This window comes from Watersipora subatra, chromosome 5 (assembly GCF_963576615.1).
Source record: "Watersipora subatra chromosome 5, tzWatSuba1.1, whole genome shotgun sequence".
Taxonomy (NCBI): domain Eukaryota; kingdom Metazoa; phylum Bryozoa; class Gymnolaemata; order Cheilostomatida; family Watersiporidae; genus Watersipora; species Watersipora subatra.
This window is the reverse complement of record NC_088712.1, coordinates 62,892,439-62,915,139: the sequence shown is the minus strand read 5'-3', so window position 1 is coordinate 62,915,139 and position 22,701 is coordinate 62,892,439. Positions and strand designations below refer to the sequence as shown.

At 34.2% G+C, this 22,701-nt stretch overlaps 1 protein-coding gene across 3 annotated transcripts; it reads right to left on the bottom strand.

The window, feature by feature from the left end:
- Positions 1–467: 467 nt before the first annotated feature.
- Positions 468–4,143, bottom strand: LOC137396537 (alpha-(1,3)-fucosyltransferase fut-1-like). Of its 3 annotated transcripts, none has more exons than XM_068082845.1 (2): positions 4,001–4,143; positions 468–2,013 (listed from the first exon to the last, which is right to left on the bottom strand). In XM_068082845.1, the coding sequence occupies exon 2, from the start codon at positions 1,962–1,964 to the stop codon at positions 810–812; it is 1,155 nt and encodes a 384-aa protein (XP_067938946.1). In that variant the 5' UTR covers positions 1,965–2,013; positions 4,001–4,143; the 3' UTR covers positions 468–809. The 3 variants fall into 3 exon arrangements, with proteins under 3 accessions (XP_067938946.1, XP_067938947.1, XP_067938948.1); XM_068082846.1 differs by having other exon boundaries at positions 3,920–4,040; XM_068082847.1 differs by lacking the exon at positions 4,001–4,143 and adding an exon at positions 3,947–3,968.
- Positions 4,144–22,701: the final 18,558 nt, after the last annotated feature.

The following is a 22,701-nucleotide window of genomic DNA, read 5'->3' as shown; positions in this document are numbered from 1 at the left end:
TACAATGGTCAGATCAAATGAAAGTGTGATTATGATGCTCATAGTTGCTAATTTTACAGGGTACAGAAGGGTTCAATGCTCAGAATTGGCATAAAAATGTTTTTATTATGTGTTACTGATATAGTAAATACTATGTTGGTAGCATATCGTTTGCTGTGGCCTCTAAAAGATAGCTGCAAGTAAACAGTTTGATTCTTGCAAGCTGCAACTACTAAATGCTTCCCATATAACAAATATGTTCAGAGTGTGATAAATTTGCTTTTATTGAAGTCCTTACGCATGTCATTAATCTATAATACAATCACTAAATGCTTTCGTTTGGTAAGTCTTTAGTACAGGTGAGTGAGTGCTAAACCACAATTAATGTGGCAAGAGCATCCACCTCATCGTATGCATCACATACGTGATCTGAACTTTATGATCTTTAGGACAGTGCGGCAACTTATTGTCAGATGAACTTTGTGTAGTTCATTTTAACTGGTAAAATTTATTGGACAAGTGATACATTGTAGATTAAAACTAAAATAAATGCAAAAAACAGCTTTACCAAAGTTTTTTTTTAAACTGCCAATAGAAGTCATTAAACCCTACCTCTTAACTTATAAACATGGTATAAACTCAATTATAAATGGATTTAATGTCATTTTTTGATAATACATACATTAAAAACCCAAACACCCACACATCAGCCAAAGTGCAATTAAAAACAAAATGTTGTAGACATCAAGTTACAAAAGTTTGTACTCCATAGTTAACACAAACCCCTGACTAGCTAAGTTAGCAATTTACCAACAACAGAGGATCACAGACTATCCAAATGTTCTACAGTTGCTCGGTTTGTTGAACTCATCGGCAAAGTTTATATTTCTAGTTTTTTCTAGGGATTCCGGGTGGTGAATGGTTTTACAAAAGTCACAAATGGTCTTTTTTGAAGCAAGCATTGAGATAGTGTAATAGTTGCGCCATTCGTGGTACCTGTTATAGGCAGCGTCATCTGTCATTAGGTGCTTGAGGTATTTTCCTAGTTTCTCTATGGATGAGAAATTATAAGCATGAATAAATGAGTTCGGTGGAGCTATCCGCTCATATTCTTTTATAGCTAGACCTCCGAGTGCAACGGGAACATAAAATCCTTCTGATTGTAGCGACTTGTAGAACTTCTCTGTGATATATTCTGTGCATAGCGAGTTCTCAAATGCTAGGTAGAATCTATACTGAGAGTGGAGTTTAGCCTCACATTCTGCATCGAACCTACTCGGGCAGGGTCTCTTGCCCGTACAGCCTCCATAGATATCTACTTCAATGTATTTAGAAAGTTCCTTCATCACTTTTAGTCTATCATAAAACTTTGAATTACAGTTTGACACGTATGCGTAAGCACCTTTAGTTTTACCTGCAGCATAGTTTACTACCGATGAAGTGTTAACCGCTTTAGGAATAGTGAAACCGTAAGGAAATCGACTAGGTATGGAGCTTTGTAAATATGTCATAGTTCCATTGAATTCATTGATCGACTTACTCCATCTATAATGTTCATACGCTGGTGACTCTACACCATAGACAAACCAGAGCTGCCTTTGTCGCACTGCTGCTGGCTGCTTGACAGTAACATGTCTTGAATCGTGAGCAAACACGACTGCATCGGCAAATGGTATGTAACGGGTGTCATAACAAGTTTGAAAGATGCAGTTAGAATATTCGCAGTCATCAAACTGCAGGATACTTCCCATTCCTTCCCACAAGTCTCCCATGTAGAATATAATCTTCTTAGCAGGAGTTTTAGTGACATTGAGTGACCTGATGTAGTCTACCTGACAAGACATGCCTAGCTTTGACATCAGTGTTTCAAGTGGTTCATTCATCTTGTCTGATGACTGCAGCAGCCAGAACAATGAGCCCACCATGATCAATGTTGCAAAAATCAAGCATCTCGACCTGTCTTGATATCTGCAATAAATCCTCATGTTGCCCAATAGTTTTTTTAGTTTCGTTAGCCGTTTTTCCTAGCTTTGCCTGCAATATTGAAACAGTGGTAAGTAAACAAGTTCCCTGTATACATATTTGCATTCTTTTATGCATTGAAGCTGCTTTCGGCCATGCGTATATACACATGAGAATAAAGGAGTCTGTACAGTGAGTCGGACAGCCACTAAACAAAAAGAAGCATTTCTATAGTATGCAGCGACAGGCTTACACTATATTAGCGCCCTTAAGTTACTACTCTATCATATGTACCTTGATAAATTTTTTACAACAGTGAGAGTTATGTTTTAGACTCTGAATGCCAAAGATGCACCCCATAAGTGTAACCCTTTTCCAAAAACAAGCTTACAACACCCTCGATCTTTTCTGACACAGGATTACAGAAAGTATCGCAAATTAATAGTTTATATTTATGTCTTTCAACCCGCTTGGTTGCGTCACTTTTGCAGCGAGTTTAAAAAATGACTCTCCAAGCTTATGAGGGAGGCAGTAAGCAAAAGTTGCACAGACTAACGCTAGTAAAGTTACAGAAACTGGTTCAAAATATGAGCGTATAAGAAGTGTGTGGCATGACATATATGCATTTTAGCAACAAGGTAGCCAGCAATGTGAACGAGTTTGGTTGCATGCTTATACGGCATGCATGTGGCATGATACGGCGCGTGCCTATACGGCGTGCTGTCGTGCCTATACGGCGTGCTGTCGGCTACACATTCCAACAGTTTAAAGCTTTATTAGAAGCTCTATCTTTCATAATATATGAATATCTCTAGTGAATGAATTATATGCTTCACTGATTACTTGCTGGTAGTTGATTAGCATCAAACCTGTGCAAAGGGGTACCGCAGACAGAACCTGGTACGAACTAAACACCAAACAACTAGAGCGCCTACTGTAACAGTTGATAGAAATGATCTACTACTAAAACTATGTCAAAGAAATTATTGGGAACATTTTGAAATAAGCTCTCTTAGCTTTGAGTTAAATGTAATTTAGTCTATAAATTATTATAATTCGCATATGATAATACAATATAATAATTCGCTTATTCGGAGAAATTGAGATTTGTCATGGGAAAATGTCATGAGATTTGTCATTGAGTTATGTTGTTGCTTACCACATAATGAAATATTTTTAGTTTCGCTATTGTTCCTTATTAAACATAGCAAACTTGAGGACACAAGAAAAAGTATTTACTGAATTACTAGCTAATAGTTAGTCTCCATACAGTGGCACTGTAGCGCTGAGTGCACCATTGCTGAAGTTCTACACCGGGTCGACAAGTACAGCGTAGTTCATGTTTCTATAAGACACTGTAGTAGAGCGATAGTTGTACGATGCCTTGTGTCGCGTCGAGGTCTTGCGCAAACCCATTCGCGTGGACAATTGGCAAGTCGTTGGTCGCTAGAGCTATTTCCAAGGCACAACGATAGTGCATAGCATGAGTGTTTCACTTCTAAATAGCAGCACTGAATCATGACAGAATGGGAGCGACACAGCTGTTTCTATGATGCCATTGCAGCGACATATAAGGGTGTGTCATTAGGCTGTTGCTGTATATAAACTTAATCTTCATTTTCACGTGACGTCATTCTATCGTTGTCGGCCGTCGTCGTAGACAACTTTTATCGTTAAAAACACGAAGCTTCTGCAATGATATTTTGAAAACGATGCTTTTGTTTGCAATGTTTTTATTATAGTATCAAAACAACACCGAAAAATACTATTAAATAAGAAAATGTTGATTGTTTTCTACAAACATGGTAACTTTTTCGTGAATGAGCGCACGTGCAAACGACTTGATGACATCAAAAAAAACGATGGATTGTAAAAGTACACTAAACTAAAATGATATTCACAGCATGAGTTTTAGATTTATCATCACAGAAGAGACCAAGGCTTTTTAACGTAATAACCAAATTAATTAACTCCTTACCTATGCTAGTAGAAAGGAACTCCTTACCTATGCTAGTAGAAAGGAACTACTTACCTATGCTAGTAGAAAGGAACTACTTACCTGTGCTAGTAGAAAGGAACTAGCTCTTGTAGTAGAAACAACTTTAACCCTTCGATTCCTTAAGCTTCAAGGCTCAGAGAACATTCAAATCTATTAGTGACAAGTTCAGGCATTGCGTCGCTATTGTACCAAATAACCAATCAGACTACCAGTAGAAACAAACACCCGTGACACATTCTGAATGCGGTGCATTTTGATCCATTCTAGCTCAATTGAGGTCTTTGTTCTCTCGCTTCTACAATATATTATGAAGCTAAGTGAAAGGCCAAGTTGTGCTAGTATATAACATACAATCGGCATTTGCACCGCTGGTTTCAAAATCTTGTGTAAGCTATGCCCAGATCATTTTTATTTATTCTTCAACACATATGATAAACATAGTTTTTTATTCTTTGACAACAATATGTTACATCTACCATTGTATGCTTGAGTTTATAAACTTTCTGCTACTATAACCTTCATTTCGCTGTTCTAATTCCTCTGCTGATCTAATTCCTCTGCAATATCAAATTTTAAAGCAGTTTTGTTGAACTCACTTAATATTTCCTCTTGTCTTAACTTTTAATAATTGTTTTGGCACGTAACGAAAAATATCATTAGATTAATGATTACTAACGACGCCAGTAAAAAGTTATACAAACAGTTATACACAATATATATATATATACAATATATCTATATATATACATATATATATACATACATATATATATTTATATATATATATATATATTTATATATATATATGTATATAGTTGTGTATATCTATATATATAGTTGTGTATATATACACAACTGTATATATAGATATACACAACTATATATATATATATATATATATATATATATATATATATATATATATATATAAAACTATATATATACACAACTATATATATACATGTATAAACAACTAAATACATACACATATATATATATATAGTTGTGTATATATACATATAGTTGTGTAGGCCTACATATATATACAGTGAAACTCGAATAACTCGCCCTCGGATAACTCGAAAACACGATTAACTCAACGTATTTGTTTGGTCCGTTCCCACGCAATGATAAATGGCTTTAGATAACTCAACCGAAACTCCGTTAACTCGAACAGTTTTTTGCCAAACGGCTACCGAGATGGTTGTTACTATCGCTTTAGAATATCACTTTATATCAAGCCATAGAGATAAACTTCGACTTTTAGTAGTTCTTAGGCCTCGTTATTACCAACATCGGCAAAATATTTTCATTAACGACTTTTCTAAAGATTTGCAAAAATCAAATTTTACCAAACATCCGCTTAGCGATAACCCTCCAAAAGCAAAAAAGCGAGGTAAAATTTGGATAAATTTAAAATAAAATCGGCAAAATTGATAATGAGTTTTGATAGTAAAGCAGTTTTGTAATAACTGACTTACTACAAAATTGATCTTGGTTAAAACGCTCGGTAGAAAAATACGTATGTATTTTTTCTGAGCGTTTTAACCGTGATCAAGTTTTGCCAATTTAACCTGAGAATGTCCTGGCAGTCACATCACCTAAAACAACAAACAAATCTCAAGTGATAGAAAAATATCTATACTTTCTGATTGAAAATATTTAAAACTTCACACGAGAGACCCTTTAACTTGCAACAAGCAATCTATGCTTTTGATTTATATATAGTTTGTATATGTACATGTATCTACTGATAAATACGTGCACTTATGACTGTCTTGATAACTTGAACGCTCTAATAACTCGAACACTTTTGCTCGGTCCCTTGAAGTTTGAGTTATCCGAGTTTCACTGTATATAGTTGTATATATATATATATATATATATATATATATATATATATATATATATATATATATATATATATATATATATATATATATAGATGTATATATATGTATATATATATGTATATAAATGTATATATATATATGTGTGTATATCTATATATATAGCTGTATATATATACACAACTATATACAGTATATACATACACAACTGTATATATATTTATATACAGTAGAACCTTTTACAAGGTCAAATATTGAATAAAAACATAAATTTATAATGAGTACATACCTCTATCACCTTATCCATGAGAGAGTTAAAATGTGGTTGAGTAAATATGTATAAGTATGTCTTTATGGTTGATCATTAAAAACAGTAATAGTAAGTGAACAGAAACAGAAATTCCGTAAAACCTCATTCTCTGAGGTGTGGGACTGAAATTCCAAGAAAGATAAAACCTATGCTGAAAACAAAAAGGAAAAATGTTGATTCAAAGTACTTTGCAATTGTGACGACACGGTAAGCGGTTTGGCAAAGTAATAAACTCTATGCGGCTGTGGTAGCTGTTCCGGTGTAAAAGGCTCAGTAATGTTTTTGTAAAATGGAAGTATATGACTATCTTAAAAACAAGGTTATTAAAGCAGTGAGCACATTGGGTCATGACATGACTCGCAGCGATGCGACAATGGACAAGCGGCCATCAATGGCAAGATAAAATTTTACAATGAATAAAGTACCATACAATATATATACATGTATATATATATATTTTTTTCAAAGTATGTCGTGTATAATATGTCGGTTTTCCAGCTATAGATCTTAAAATCTTGATTTTCCACAATCTGATGGATTCGAACTCACGACGATTTTCATCGACGAAGGTTATATTTGTCTGCTCTACCTCTGAGCTATTACGCCATAGCGATCTGATGAGTTTTCTTATAAAATATAACGCCGTGCGTGTGCTAATTATTTTAGCCTTAGGTTTTTTACCAAATATTTTGAGATTTGTTTGCCTCGGAACTCGAACATAAATTCGGTTCTCGACTAAACTGGAGCATGCGCATTGCAATCAGAAAAGCACCGGAAATGCTCGGAAACAAATAAGCATTTTACGCTTCGTAAAAAAGGGAGAACCCATGTGGTACGACGCCTCCTCTACCGAATAAATTTACTAGGGAGTTAACCCTTCCAGTCGAGTTACCCTAAATTGTTTTGGATGATGAGTCTCCTTTAAAGATGTAAAGTAAACAGGCCATTGCTGTTTATATTTTCTTTTTCCTACGATTTTTGATGTAAATATCTGTTGCATTTTTTGCTGTTTCATTATTGTTTCCTCATCTTGGAACGGACTAAAATTTACACAATTTTATTTTAATAAGAAAAATTGTTTCGAATCTCGAAAAACTTGGTTAGCAACGCTAGAACAGTTCTGCTAAAATAGGTTGAACTGTACATTATTAAAAGCTGAAAGTTATGAACTTTTAAATTTACAGTGGTTTGAGAACCTTTTTTCATGATATGAAGTTTGAAAGTTACAGTTGTTTGAAAAATTTTGAAAACCTTTTCAGTTGTTTTTATTTTGTTAAATGTTATTCATTTTGTTAATTAGTGTTTATTTTAATAGTGATATAGTATAGTAACAAGCGCTATTTCCTTTCCTCAACAGCCAAATGTTTTGTTCGTGAAATGCATGTTTCAAAAATATTTCTGTCAGTGCTCATTTTGTGTATTAGCTTTCACATTTTTCCTTTTAAACTTAACCAATTAGTAATTCGTAATTATTTTCACATTTTACAAAAATCATTTGTAAGATTAATGTAAGATTATCTGTAAGATTTATCGTTAGTATAAGTCATTTCTCACTCTCTTATATTTACATACATTTACATACTTTGAGAAATATATATATATATAGGTAGATTTACATTCTCTTATTACATTTATAAACTTTGTATAACTTTTGAAGTTTATAATACAAGTTTTTACAGTTTGTTACGTTATCGTTTTTATTGCAACTTGCATTTTTTAAACATAATTTGAGTTTGATAGCTGTTTGAAGTTTAACCATTATTTATTGTCCTATCACTGTTACCTATTATTAGTTAGTTTCCAACCTATCTTATTAATATTAATTTTTGATTCAACCATTTTTGGCAAACATTGTTCTAATAATATTTCAACCACAAAACACTACCATATTTTGTCATATTTTTTATTAATCTGTTAAATACATGTATTCTCAGAAGTTACAAATTGTCTAATACATACATCCAAAAAGAAAAACCTGTTCTGCACAAAATCATTCCCTCATGATATAAAGTTTGAAAGTTACAGTTTAAAACCTTTTACAGACTTTGTTTTCTGTCCTAATTTATTTCAACTACAGAAACACTTCTTTGATATGTGGTTTGAAAGTTAGAATGGTAAACGTTGTTATCTGTTAAGGACAAATCAATTTTCTGTCCATAGACTTTTTATTACCCAGGCAATGCCGGGTGGTACAGCTAGTATATATATATATATATATATATATATATATATATATATATATATATATATATATATATATATATATATATATATATATATATATATACTCATGCTACAGACAGCACATTTTAAATAGTTTTTGAACTTACTTGTATATATATATATATATATATATATATATATATTGGGAAGTCAAATAGTTTACTTATCTTTCAGCTACTGACAGTTTCCTGCTGGCGCATTCTTCAGGCTGTAAGCTTCAACTGGGCAAGATGGTGACTTTTCAAACATCCCTTTCTTTTACGTGATTGGTGGGTTTTGTCGCGCTCTGATTGACTTATTACTAAAATTGCAGAGAAGATAACTCTTAGAATGAGGACAAGATGAGGCAATTTCTGTTCTTTTATTAAGTGTTGACATGTCAGGTTTTTTAATGATGTAATATTTTTCAGAAATACATAAATTGCACCTTTTCCTTAAGTTGCTGTAGGATTTGGCGTGTTTTAGTATAGTCCACTCAAGTTTGAAGTTAATGTCTCGGTCTTTTAGTGCCCATATGTGTTTGCTTAGTTCTGTAGCATTTCTTTTTGAGCTATTATTTATACTGCTTTTATGGTTGCGGTACCTGGTCTTAAAGTCTGTTTCACAAAGTCCGACGTAGGTCTCAGCAGTGTTGCTGTCTAGTCTTGTCACTTGTGCTTGGTAGACTATGCTCTTCTGAAGGCAGTTTTGGTTAAGGGGACAGTCTGATTTTGTTCTACAGTTGCATTTTTTGGTCTCGGTAGTTGGCAGATTTGAAAGGAGCCTGTTGTTATGGTTTTCTATTTTGTTTTTGATGTTAGGCATAGTTGAGTAGCTCAATTTCAAGGTATTTTTGTTAAATATTTTATGTAGAGGGTTTGTCTTTCGGAAGCACTTGTTGATCAGGGTCAGGAATCTTTTTCCTATGTTAGTTTTCACACTTGAATTAAATGGTGGGTTATACCAGGTTATGGTTCGTTGCCTAGTTTGTCGTTTTCTTTTGTTAGTGGAGTTTGTATTTTCATAAGTAAGTATATGATTGTATCCACTGTTTGTCAGAGCGGTCTGGTACGGTTGTACGGCCTTGTCAAAAATATGTTTGCTAGAGGAAAGTCTGTTCAGTCTTTTATTAATGTTAAGTGGTAAGTTTTTAATTATGCAAGGGGGGTGGTTGCTCAATCTATGTACATATAAAATGGTGTTGTTAGGTTTGGTGTATGGGCCGTATGAGCCTTTGGTTAAGTCAAGGGTCACGTCTAAAAAGTTGACGGTTTTCATGTTAGCTTCGATTGTTATTTTCAAATTGTTTGCTTTAAATATATTGCAAATTGTCTTTTTCATGTCTTCGGCATATTTAGGTGTGTCGTTGCATATTGCAACGACACACCTAAATATGGTAGTTTTGACGGAGCCGAGACTTGTGAACTCGTGGGAACTTACATATTATCTCTACTACCAGATAAACTAAAAAGTAATACTGGACTCTACCGTGATGACGGACTGGCAATATGCAACGACACACCTAAATATGCCGAAGACATGAAAAAGACAATTTGCAATATATTTAAAGCAAACAATTTGAAAATAACAATCGAAGCTAACATGAAAACCGTCAACTTTTTAGACGTGACCCTTGACTTAACCAAAGGCTCATACGGCCCATACACCAAACCTAACAACACCATTTTATATGTACATAGATTGAGCAACCACCCCCCTTGCATAATTAAAAACTTACCACTTAACTTTAATAAAAGACTGAACAGACTTTCCTCTAGCAAACATATTTTTGACAAGGCCGTACAACCGTACCAGACCGCTCTGACAAACAGTGGATACAATCATATACTTACTTATGAAAATACAAACTCCACTAACAAAAGAAAACGACAAACTAGGCAACGAACCATAACCTGGTATAACCCACCATTTAATTCAAGTGTGAAAACTAACATAGGAAAAAGATTCCTGACCCTGATCAACAAGTGCTTCCGAAAGACAAACCCTCTACATAAAATATTTAACAAAAATACCTTGAAATTGAGCTACTCAACTATGCCTAACATCAAAAACAAAATAGAAAACCATAACAACAGGCTCCTTTCAAATCTGCCAACTACCGAGACCAAAAAATGCAACTGTAGAACAAAATCAGACTGTCCCCTTAACCAAAACTGCCTTCAGAAGAGCATAGTCTACCAAGCACAAGTGACAAGACTAGACAGCAACACTGCTGAGACCTACGTCGGACTTTGTGAAACAGACTTTAAGACCAGGTACCGCAACCATAAAAGCAGTATAAATAATAGCTCAAAAAGAAATGCTACAGAACTAAGCAAACACATATGGGCACTAAAAGACCGAGACATTAACTTCAAACTTGAGTGGACTATACTAAAACACGCCAAATCCTACAGCAACTTAAGGAAAAGGTGCAATTTATGTATTTCTGAAAAATATTACATCATTAAAAAACCTGACATGTCAACACTTAATAAAAGAACAGAAATTGCCTCATCTTGTCCTCATTCTAAGAGTTATCTTCTCTGCAATTTTAGTAATAAGTCAATCAGAGCGCGACAAAACCCACCAATCACGTAAAAGAAAGGGATGTTTGAAAAGTCACCATCTTGCCCAGTTGAAGCTTACAGCCTGAAGAATGCGCCAGCAGGAAACTGTCAGTAGCTGAAAGATAAGTAAACTATTTGACTTCCCAATTTATACTGCTCCATCCTATGTTGAGCACTCTGATTTTAGTTTCAAGTAGGATACATTTGAATATATATATATATATATATGTATATATATATATATATATATATATATACATATATATACAGTAGATGCAGTATGCACAGTCTCTTGCATGAAAGTGCTCAATATTAAAATAGAGCGATGTAAAATTGGGTAAAAATGAAAGTTAAAGTTAAGTTTAAAACAACTTTATTACTAATAGTTTCATATTGCCATGCAATAATCATCAGATAAAATTGTTAGCACTGAAAACGACTTATATATAGATGGAAATAAAAGCGTAGGTCTTAAAATACCTAAATACACCACTGATACGTAGGATTAAAATTAGCAAGCAACACGATTTAAAGCCTCAACAATGCAGAAGTTTAAAAGTTAAGTCTTAAAATTGCTTAAAAGGAATTTGCCAGCATGTCTACATGTTGAAACTAGTTCACAGCGTTTGTTTAAGGTAGCAATGTTAGGATTGTATATAATATAAAATTTCTCATACAGACATAAGTTGCATCTGCCTGTGGTCTTGTTGTATGATGTAGCTCTTTTGACTATGCTCCACTTGATGTTATATTCTATGCCTTGGTCTTTTAAGGTCCATATGTGCTTACTGAGCTCGGTGCTTGATCTTTTCTCTACATTTCTAAAGGTTGTCATATGATTGTAATAGCGTTGTTTGAATGTGGTGTCAGTCAATCCTATGTAATGTTCGTCCGCAGATTGATCATTGGTGGTGACTGTCGCCTTATATATAATTGACTTGCTCAGGCACTTTCCTTGTAGTGGGCAGCCATTCTTATGTCGGCAGTTGCATTCTCTTGGTTCTGTAGTTATAGGGGTCTTATTGTGATGCTGCAGCAATCTGGTATTATGAGCGCTAATGATACTGCTCACATTGTTCATACAGCTGTAGCTTAATTTCACAAAGTTTCTATTGAAGATCTTACGAAGAGCGTGTGATTTAGGGAACTCTGTGTCCAGGATATTAAAGAAAATCTTACCGATGTTATTAGCTACATTTTTGCTGAATGGCGGGTTGTACCATAGTATCGGTCTTCGTCTGGTATTCTTGTCTCTGTTTTGCGCATTGTTTGTCGGGGCAGGCTGAAACACAAGCTTGTGTTTGTGTCCGCTTAGATTGAGTGCCTGCTGGTATATGTCAGTTTCGGTGGTAAATGTGGAGTTGTCTGATGACAAGTTGCTCAGTCTCCTATTTATACCTAGTGGTATATTGTTTATTACTCCAAGTGGATGATTGGACTTGGCGTGTACATATTGTGGATGTGTATTAGGCTTGTGGTAAATTCTGTGTATACCGGTCGTCAGGTTTAGGTTTACATCTAAGAAGTTGGCCACCTTTTTGTTCGCCGATATAGTTATGCGTAGTCCGTTCTTGTGGAAGATAGAGCAGAGCTTTTTCTTGATTTTCTCAGCTTCTCTTGGGGTCTTGTTGGTTGTTCCTAGGCCGTCATCTCGATATAAACCGAAAGTGTTGCCTATCTCATCTTGGATCTGCTTGAGTATATAGGCTCCAACCAGCTCACAGCATTCCGCCCCATCATAGCTTCCCATAGTAATGTCAAATAACTCATTGCAGGTTTTCTTTTGCCATGGTGTATTTTGGCTGAACAGCAATGACTTTTTGGCGTGCATAATAGTGTTTATCTCATCTTCTGATATTTGCGTAACGGAGGATGCAAAATTTAGTGCGTCATTCATCAGTTGTTGTGTGATTGAAGGATAAAATTCAACCACGTCAAACTCTATAAATGTGTAATTGTTCTTGTTCTGGATTTTGTTGAACCAGTTCAGCACAGCTGTAGTATTCCTCCATTGGTGAATTTCGAGTTTGTGATTAATGTCTTTGTTGATTCGTTGTAGGATGATCTTACTAACTTTGCCAATCTCTGACTTGGTCGGATTAATCAGACGGCATGCTGGATTATTTTCGAAGTTAGCCTTATGATCTTTCAAAGTGATATAAGCTTCCCTCTCTGCAATAGTGTTGATTCTGTTACTTAAATCTAATTTGTCTGTAATGGTCTTGGCTTCGCTATTGATACCTGTGATAGTGTCTTTGTCTGCTTTCCTGTAATTAGTTGTTATGTTGTTCTTAAGCAGGGCTTTGTAGTTGTCCACCTCCAGTTTGTAATAGTTGTTGGATTTATCAGCTGGTACAATTAGTTTGTCACAGTTGGTGATATTATCACGAATATCACTGGATAGTTTACTCTGAAATTGACATCTAACTTTTCTAAATTTGATGTTTCGTATCATGCACATTAGCTTGGTTTCAAAAGTAGACAGGTCTGGAATATGTGGTGGTGATTTACGAGATCTAAAACCGTATGTGTTTTTCTTGCTTGTGTTTGCTTCTGGGTGTAAATAGAAGAAGGCCTTCCATCGCATTCGCTTGCAGAAGTCCTCAGTTCTTTCTATCAGTTTCTTGATGTACTGTTGATCTGATGCAATAGGTATATTCTTGGTCGAATAACTAAACTTGGTAGCTTCCATAATAGCAAGATCTGAGAAAGTGCTCAACGATAGGAGCTCGTGTATACAGTAGATGCAGTATGCACAGTCTCTTGCATGAAAGTGCTCAATATTAAAATAGAGCGATGTAAAATTGGGTAAAAAATGAAAGCTAAAGTTAAGTTTAAAACGGTACGCATTATTCATCTAGTTTCAGCATGTAGACATGCTGGCAAATTCCTTTTAAGCAATTTTAAGACTTGACTTTTAAACTTCTGCATTGTTGAGGCTTCAAATCGTGTTGCTTGCTAATTTTAATCCTACGTATCAGTGGTGTATTTAGGTATTTTAAGACCTACGCTTTTATTTCCATCTATATATAAGTCGTTTTCAGTGCTAACAATTTTATCTGATGATTATTGCATGGCAATATGAAACTATTAGTAATAAAGTTGTTTTAAACTTAACTTTAACTTTCATTTTTTACCCAATTATACATATATATATACATATATATATATATATATATATATATATATATATATATATATATATATATATATATATATATATATATATATATATATATATATATATATATATACAAGTAAGTTAAAAAACTATTTAAAATGTGCTACAACTGCAGAAAATTTTAAGTAGCTTTAAAGTTACTAAAAGTAAAGAAGAGCTGACCAACAGTTTAACATCTAATAAATTATGTATATATTATTCAGTTTCTAACCAATAAAGATCAAAGTAAAGAAAAAAACAGCAATGAAACTATGAGAAAGATAAAGCAGAAAATGTCAGTAATTGCAGAGAATGGTGGTAAGAAAAATTAAAAAAGGTAACGAGAAAAAATAAAATGGTACGCATTATTCATCGATGTTTAATTTTTATTATTAAATTCCAAAATTTTGCCGGTAATAGCTAGACAAAAAAGAACTAAGCTTTTATTAGGTACAACTACTGCAGAAACAATCATTTGAACTTGTGTCGAACTTTGATGCAATCTCCCATCTAGTTTCACCACAGCTCACAAGTGACTAGATCTTCAACAAGAAGCTGCCCAGTTTATCTATTTTTGTTAGCTCAGCTGTAATAGAGTATGTCAAGGGTAAGATGCAGTGAAAAAAAATGCATGATAAAAATTGCAATGACTCACATCAATATTTATCAAAAATCTACCTAAAAGTACGGCTTGAAACCTAAAAAATGTTTGATTTGTTAGAATTAGAAAGAAAAAGCAAAGAGTAGGAATTAGCTTCATTAATGGAGAAGCGCAGAGTGAACTGACTGCCACTAGAAAAAAACCAAAATCCAGTAGACTCTACTATAATGTGAACCTCTAATATAAATTCCACTTAATGTAAAGAATTTTTTTGAAGTTTTTGCTTCATTTTGCACAAGAAACTCCATATAACATAAAGCATCAAGTTGGTGCAAGTTTTCAAATTCGATTTTAATACCGAGGGTCCTGTAGTTAACCTTAAAATATTGTTTTTGCAGGCTACTCTTGGGAGGAAAAATGGCGTTTAGATGTACCTCTATTATATGTACCAATACCCTCGTGGTCTAACGTGTCATGAGAAATCATGTGTGCTGATAAAGCACAGAATAGGTAGCTGCACAAATATGCAGAAATACCTAAAGGCGGTCAGTTGATACAGGTGCCAGTGTTGGTCTACCAATCTGAATGTTACTAAGTGGAGTCTCATTGAAATCAAGTTTTTATTTTAGCATTTAACCTTTGCTTCAAAAAGATGGAAAGACGGATAGACACCGTTCTTGGAATAGTAAATATATTATTGTTCCACTGAATTTCAGGCACGATGCAATATTTTGTACTTATTACTTTTTATCATAAACTTTGCTGTCTAAAAAAAGTGAAAAAAAATTGATTTAAATTAACGTTGAAGATGTACACTTTCCATAACTAAATGTAAAATTACCGCAAACCAAGTGAAAATGATATGAAAAAAAGAGAAACGTTTTCTAGACAAATCAACAATACCAAATTTACTGAACACTCATTAAATTAAAGAGATATAGGTTTAGCTTTGTTCCCTTGAAGGGACAAAGAAGAGAGTTTGAGACAATGTTGGAGCTGATTAGGCAATTTACAAACATTTACTGTTTATATAACATAAAATCTCATTATCTTAAACATTTTTGAAATAGATTATTTGCGCTGTAGGAGAGTCTACTATATATATAAATAACGGCATGACATGATAAAAAGTTTTTAGAAGCGAAACACAACTAAAGGAATCAAAAGTTCATCAGACGGTATCATAGTTACTACATCTCACTTGCAAAATGGTATTGGAGAGGTCATGCTGTGAATACCTTATTTATTACTTGGACAGAAGTTGTCTTTCAAAAACAATTGTAAGTGTACACGCTACTTCTACTGTAAGGCTTGATACTCTAACCACAATCATGAGAAATTGGACCAATATACTACAAACATCCCAAACCAGCTCAATTTGTTTGTTTGATTAGGTTATTGTTTGATTTTGCTGCCACCTTGCACTGGGCATCACAGCAACGCTATCAGTAAAATATGTTTTGCTTTCATACTCTGAGCTTTTTATAAAAAAATACAAACTGACATTTCAAATATCTTCAGTTATGTAATCAAAGGCTTGAAATTAGTTTACTTTCGACTGTTCATTTACACAAATCTACAAAAAAACTTTTAGCACGCTCAGCTACATTAAAATCAACCTATTTTGCTTCAACAAGTTTGAGATGTTGAAGTTTTGAGAATTGTGCTGGTAGTGGTGTAGGATCTGTGTAGGATCTGTGTCTTGAAGATGGAGTGCGATGTCTGATTAGTTTACTGCAATTAGAGGCTGTGCGTGTTTTTAAAAGCATCTTTTTACAAACAAAGATGTGTGATCTTGGATGGACATGTCAAAGTCCAGTGGCACGAGAACCTTGACAAATGGAGACATGACTAATTACAGACAGCAATTAAAGGTTGGATTACATTCCGGTCATCAGTGGCTTTTTTGGGAATTGAACAGATTTTTTTGGCAGGTCAGGCATTTTAGACCATGAAGCCAGAGCTGCTCTCTATTAAGATTCTTAACTAGAAAAGTATTTTGTTGAAAACCTTAGATATAAAGTATGTGAGACCTTCATAGGAAACTTCGGATATGTATATTAAGGTCAAAATCTATGAAAACCAGATTAACTAAGCCACCTCAAACTTCAGAATTAATTTTATTAAAAAATATTTACAATATACGGTTGATACTAATTTATAGGACCTTCCTATGTAAATAGTTTAATAAGATTTCATCTCTCTGAGAAGCCTGAGATCTCCTGCTACAGTTGGTGGATACATAGAAGTGTTCTTTCTATATGTCAAGAATGTGTCATAGAGAAAACGAATATAATATATTGAAAACTCAAGTAAAAAGTGACTTTTGCCATTATTTGTGTTTACCGGGTATACATGTACATGCATCCATCGAGAGATGAAACTTAGCTCTATAATACTAGCACTGCAATGAGGCTGAGTTCATATAGCGAAGATGCATTCATCAGATGAGATAGGTTGATTGATGGAAAAAAATTAAAGAGATAGAGAGACAGCAGTACAAGACAAACTCAGGCATTCTGGATAGTTTCATACACAACAGTAAAAGAAACTGTGATAGTTGCTTGTAAATTTCATAACTAATTATAAATTGATAATAAATTTAAGAATGATGAATAAATGTGTCTTTCACAGTCTCCCAGGCTAACGGAGTGCCATCAAATATGAATAAATGAATATCCTAAAGAGCGGCTTTTGACATCTTTTTCCTCTGCTCAATATACATTATATGTATATCTTTCATTTTGGAGTTATCTCCTAGTGCGAAGCTTTTAACTGAAGTTGTAGTTTATGCTCATTATTTGAGGATTATCACCCTCGGCAAAAGCTGGCACGCAGATGCCTCTTAATTAGGCTTTAAAGAGCTAAGGTTATCCTTTCCACCTCTAATAGGGCTGGTTCACACCATATCGCCATATTTCGGCGTTGATGCCACAATACTTCGGTGATCGTCGATGATAACTATGTTCACACTATCACAAATTCATCTGTGTTTGTATCAGGAAATACTTCGTGGCATTTATCTGTTTAAATTTTCGTGAAGCAACCTTTTTGTTTTAGCATGCGAGAATCAAAACTAGTCCTGCAGCGACTATCATAAACGAATGTAAAAAGATCGCGCTATCAGCAAAGGTGAATTACCATGGTCGTAATGGTTCAAATTTGAAAGGTGGTCATCGATGCTCGGCGAAATATCGGGAGTTTGACAGCTGAAATTTGAAACTTTCCTGACGTGTTCACGATGCTTCGCCGATATCATCAATTAACGGTTCACATAATCGACGATAAACGCCAAAAGGGAAATGCTGACAAACCGCGACATAGTGTCAAACGGCCTCAAGGTTCACCAAATGAAAACTGACGAAATGCAGAGTAAGGAATGTTTAATATTGTGACTTCACCAAGCTCATGTTCTCTTCCTCAGTGACCGACTTCACCTAGCTTGTGTTCTCTTCCTCAGTGACCGACTTCACCAAGCTCGAGCTCTCTTTCTCAGTGACTGACTTCACCAAGCTCGAGCTCTCTTTCTCAGTGACCGACTTCACGTAGCTCATGTTCTCTTCCTCAGTGACCGACTTCACCTAGCTTGTGTTCTCTTCCTCAGTGACCGACTTCACCAAGCTCGAGCTCTCTTTCTCAGCGACTGACTTCACCAAGCTCGAGCTCTCTTTTTCAGTGACCGACTTCACGTAGCTCATGTTCTCTTCCTCAGTGATCGACTTCACCTAGCTTGTGTTATTTTCCTCAGTGACCGACTTCACCAAGCTCGAGCTCTCTTTCTCAGTGATCGACTTCACCAAGCTCATGTTCTCTTCCTCAGTGATCGACTTCACCAAGCTTGTGTTCTTTCCCTCAGTGATCGACTTCACGTAGCTCGAGTTCTTTCCCTCAGTGAACGACTTCACCTAGCTCGAGCTCTTGTTCTCAGTGATTGACTTCACCTAGCTCGAGTTCTCTTCCTCAGTTATCGACTTCACCTAGCTCGAGTTCTTTACCTCGCTTACTTCAACACTGAACACAGAGGATGAAAATGTTTCCACTAGTTTTAACAGAGCATAATATTAGAGCGTGGCTTATACTTTCTAATACTTTCTATGACCCCCCTCAGGCATGATCTTACAATCTAACATTAGTTCTGATGTGCTAAGAGCACCTGCTAAAAGCATGTCATATGTAAAATAACAGTTATTGATTTGCAGCTGCCTCGCTTCAATGGCGTAATAAAATTATTGATTGTGTCCTTAAGACACAAAAGGTTTTTTTCGCAACTGTTACATAATCATCGATTTGACGTTTTTTGCAAATCATCATCAGCTAATATTTGCACGAATATTACAATTATAACCAATAGTGTTTTGACTCCGTGTAGCTGTGACTAACCAGGTTGTGTGTATTAGTAGAACAATTGTTCTTTTAGGAAACAACAGAAATAAGCTATTTGAATATTATTAAACAACTTGTTTTCTTGAATATGTATAGCTTCAAGGCTAAATATTCTACGATGCTCCCGTCGCGAGAATAATGCAGATTTATAATGCGGATTTATAATGCGGATTTATAATGCGGATTTACTGTACCATAATTGTTTGGATAGATATTCACTTGTGCAGATTAACACGACCAATTTCTTAAAAAAATAGTGATATCCATGTCAGAGATGAAAACGGTGCACTTCTGTCTTGCTTAGCAACACACTTTTGAAATAAGGATGAATAAAGCTGGAAAACGTTTAAAATGGAATGGCTTGTGTGGCATTTTCTAGTGCATCATTCGCAGATGCTATTCCTATCTTTTGCATAAAACATTTAATAAAACTTTGCAAGGAACAAAGTTTTGCTGCATCATAGAAACACAGTGTTTTTAAAGCAAGCAGCTTAATTTAAGTTAAATTTAAGCTTTTGATTACATAACTGATCATATTTGGAATGTTAGACAACAGGCAGCTTATTTGTTTCATGGCAGGAAGTCAACTCTCATTAGCAATGGAATTTGTCTCCTTTGCCGGCTTTGAACTGCACTGATGATGCTTCAATAGCCGAAACAGTAGTCTGCGGCATATACATGTATATACAATATATATATAATGGATATATTGCTAGTCTGATTGCAGTGTTGTGGTGACTTCATGTATAAAGTGCTCCACTTGAAAAGAAGCAAGAGTAAAACAAGTTATAGAGTGACTACTATACTTTAATACCATACTTTTTTAGTGAATGCCATACTTTTTTATAGTTTTAGCACCTGACGAGTGTGGTTTACTTGTAAACCATACAAAACAATATTGTAGTGCAATAATTTTTTGTCACTCTATAACTTGTTATATATATATATATATATATATATATATATATATATATATATCTATATACAGTGAAACTCGGATAACTCAACCTTCAAGGGACCGAGCAAAAGTGTTCGAATTATCAGAGTGTTCAAGTTATCAGAGCACTGTCACAAGTCCATGTATTCACTTATTTATTAGTAGATACATGAACATATACAAACTATAATATAAATCAAAAGCACAAATGGCTTGTTTCAAATTAAATGCTTCTAATGTAAAGTTTAAAACGTTTTTATCAAAAAGTATAGAGATTTTTCTATCACTTGAGATTGGTTTGTTGTTTGAGGTGATGTTATTGCCAGGACGTTTTTTAGATTGACATTGGCAAAACTTGATCGTTGCTGAAATGCTCAAAGAAAAGACATCTTTTTCTTTTGAGCGTTTTACCCACGATCAATTTTGCCGATCTTTCTTGAAGTTTATGGAAAGATTACCTTACTTTACCTGGGATTCGTTAAGAGCAACACTCCGAGGCAGTTCAATTAAAAGTTTTACGAGGTTTAACAGTACATTGTATATCACTAACGCTTTTTGAATGGATACTTATTGAATGTACACACGTATTCTGTGTTTAGGTCAAACGATGAATAGTTTTTTTAGCTAAGAAAACGTATACGTTTAATAAAAACAAATTTTAAGACGTTTTAAACATTCAACATTCCGACGTTGATTCAACACGGAATCAACTTCGGAAAAATATTCGTCACGGGCTAACCGGGTCATGCACTCAAGGATTTTCGCCACGCACATACAAAACAACATGCGATTTTTGTTTTGTATGTGCGTGGCGAAAATCCTTGCGCCCGTGGCCGGGCCAGTCCGCGCTATTCATCGTATAGCAGTATAAATCAAATTTCACTAAACCTTTAGAACAGTCGTTGACAAAAATATTTTGCCGATGGAGGTAATAACGACGCTTATGAATTACGAAAAGTTGAGGTTTACCTCTATGGCTTGGAATAAAGTGATTTTCTAAAGCGGTAGCAACCGTTTCGGTAGCCGTTGGGCAAAAAACAGTTCGTTATAACAGTGTTGAATTCGAGTTATATAGAGCCATTTATCATTGCGTGGGAACGGACCAAGCAAATCCAGTCGAGTTAACCATGTGTTCGCTATATCCGAGGGCGAGTTATCCATGTTTCACTGTATATATATATATATGTATATATCCATATATATATATATATATATATATATATATATATATATATATATATATATATATATATATCTATATATATATATATATATATATATATATAATAATATAATAGTATATTATATATAATATAATGTATATATATATAAAACTATGTGTACTAAAAAACTACAAGTTTAGTTAAAACATTTTATTACTTAAAGTTTCGTGTGGTAGGCTTGCACTCTTCAGATTTTTTATCTGAAGAGTGCAAGCCTACCGCACGAAACTTTAAGTAATAAAATGTTTTAACTAAACTTGTAGTTTTTTAGTACACATAGTTTTATATCGGCTCTGTTTTTATTCTTAACATTGAGCACTCTTTTTACTAATGTGTATAAATATAACTTTTATATATATATTCTCTAAACCATTTCAGTACATCACCCGTACTTTGCCATAATTTTACATTAGTTTCTCTTGTCACTTTGTTGTTGATACTTGTGAGCAGGGTTTTGCTATTTTTTTCTATTTCAGATTTTGTTAGATTGATTAGTCTTATTGGTTAGATATTGATTACATATTATATATATGTATATATATACTTTATATATACATATACTTTATACTTAACCTTTATATAATCTTATATATATATATGTATATATATATATATATATATATATATATATATATATATATATATATATATATATATATATATATATATAACAAGAGGACTACTGTAATAGATATAGCAGTACCTAATGACTACAATATATCTAGCCAGAAAGAGAAAAAAGGCAGAAATACCTCCCTCTTGAAGAAGAGATTGAAAATGCTGGAATGTAAGAACAACTGTAATTCCAGTAGCCATTGGGGCGCTGGGCGCAAATAAAACCTGCCCATAAGCAATACCCCTACCGACATCAATCAACTCAAGTGAGTTGATTGATAGCGTGTTATTCCAACGGTGCTATCCTAAGGGGGGCTTTTCTTAGTAGCTCAATGTTGTATTGAATTGCTGCTGTAGTAATACGAGACAAGGTTCAAAGTCAAAGTCTATTTGCTATTAGGTCACACAGAGGCGAAGCAATTAGAAAAACTGACAATTCAACAAAGGGTGGCATTCGCTTTTATAGAAGAGAGCAACGCTAAACTATTTTGACATGCGCCAAACACAAGATACAAAAAGAAACAGAATAATATTACAACACTAATTTTGTTTCAGATACACAGAGACAGATGTAACAAGCAAGCAAGGATAAAGGTCCTTTGTATAAACAGGTTTCGCTATTAGAGCTGACATGTTATGTCAAATCTCCCATTGGCATAAATTGTATATTCAGTGTATGTCAATGTCCGGCTTTGAATTCTAAGATGATATTGTTTCACTATCTAATGTTATTTTTATATATAAATTAAAGCTGCACAACGATTATAAAAATTGATCGCGATTAATAACTGGTCTGAACCAGTTAATCTTCGATTAATCTTAGAATTAATCTAGCAAAAACCTGCATATTCAAAAACAAGTAATACAGCTACATATAGATTAATTATATTTTAGACAATTGTTAGCAGCA

Excerpts from the sequence above, each read along its gene's own strand:
- LOC137396537 (XM_068082845.1), bottom strand. The coding sequence starts at position 1,964 with ATGAGGATTTATTGCAGATATCAAGACAGGTCGAGATGCTTGATTTTT.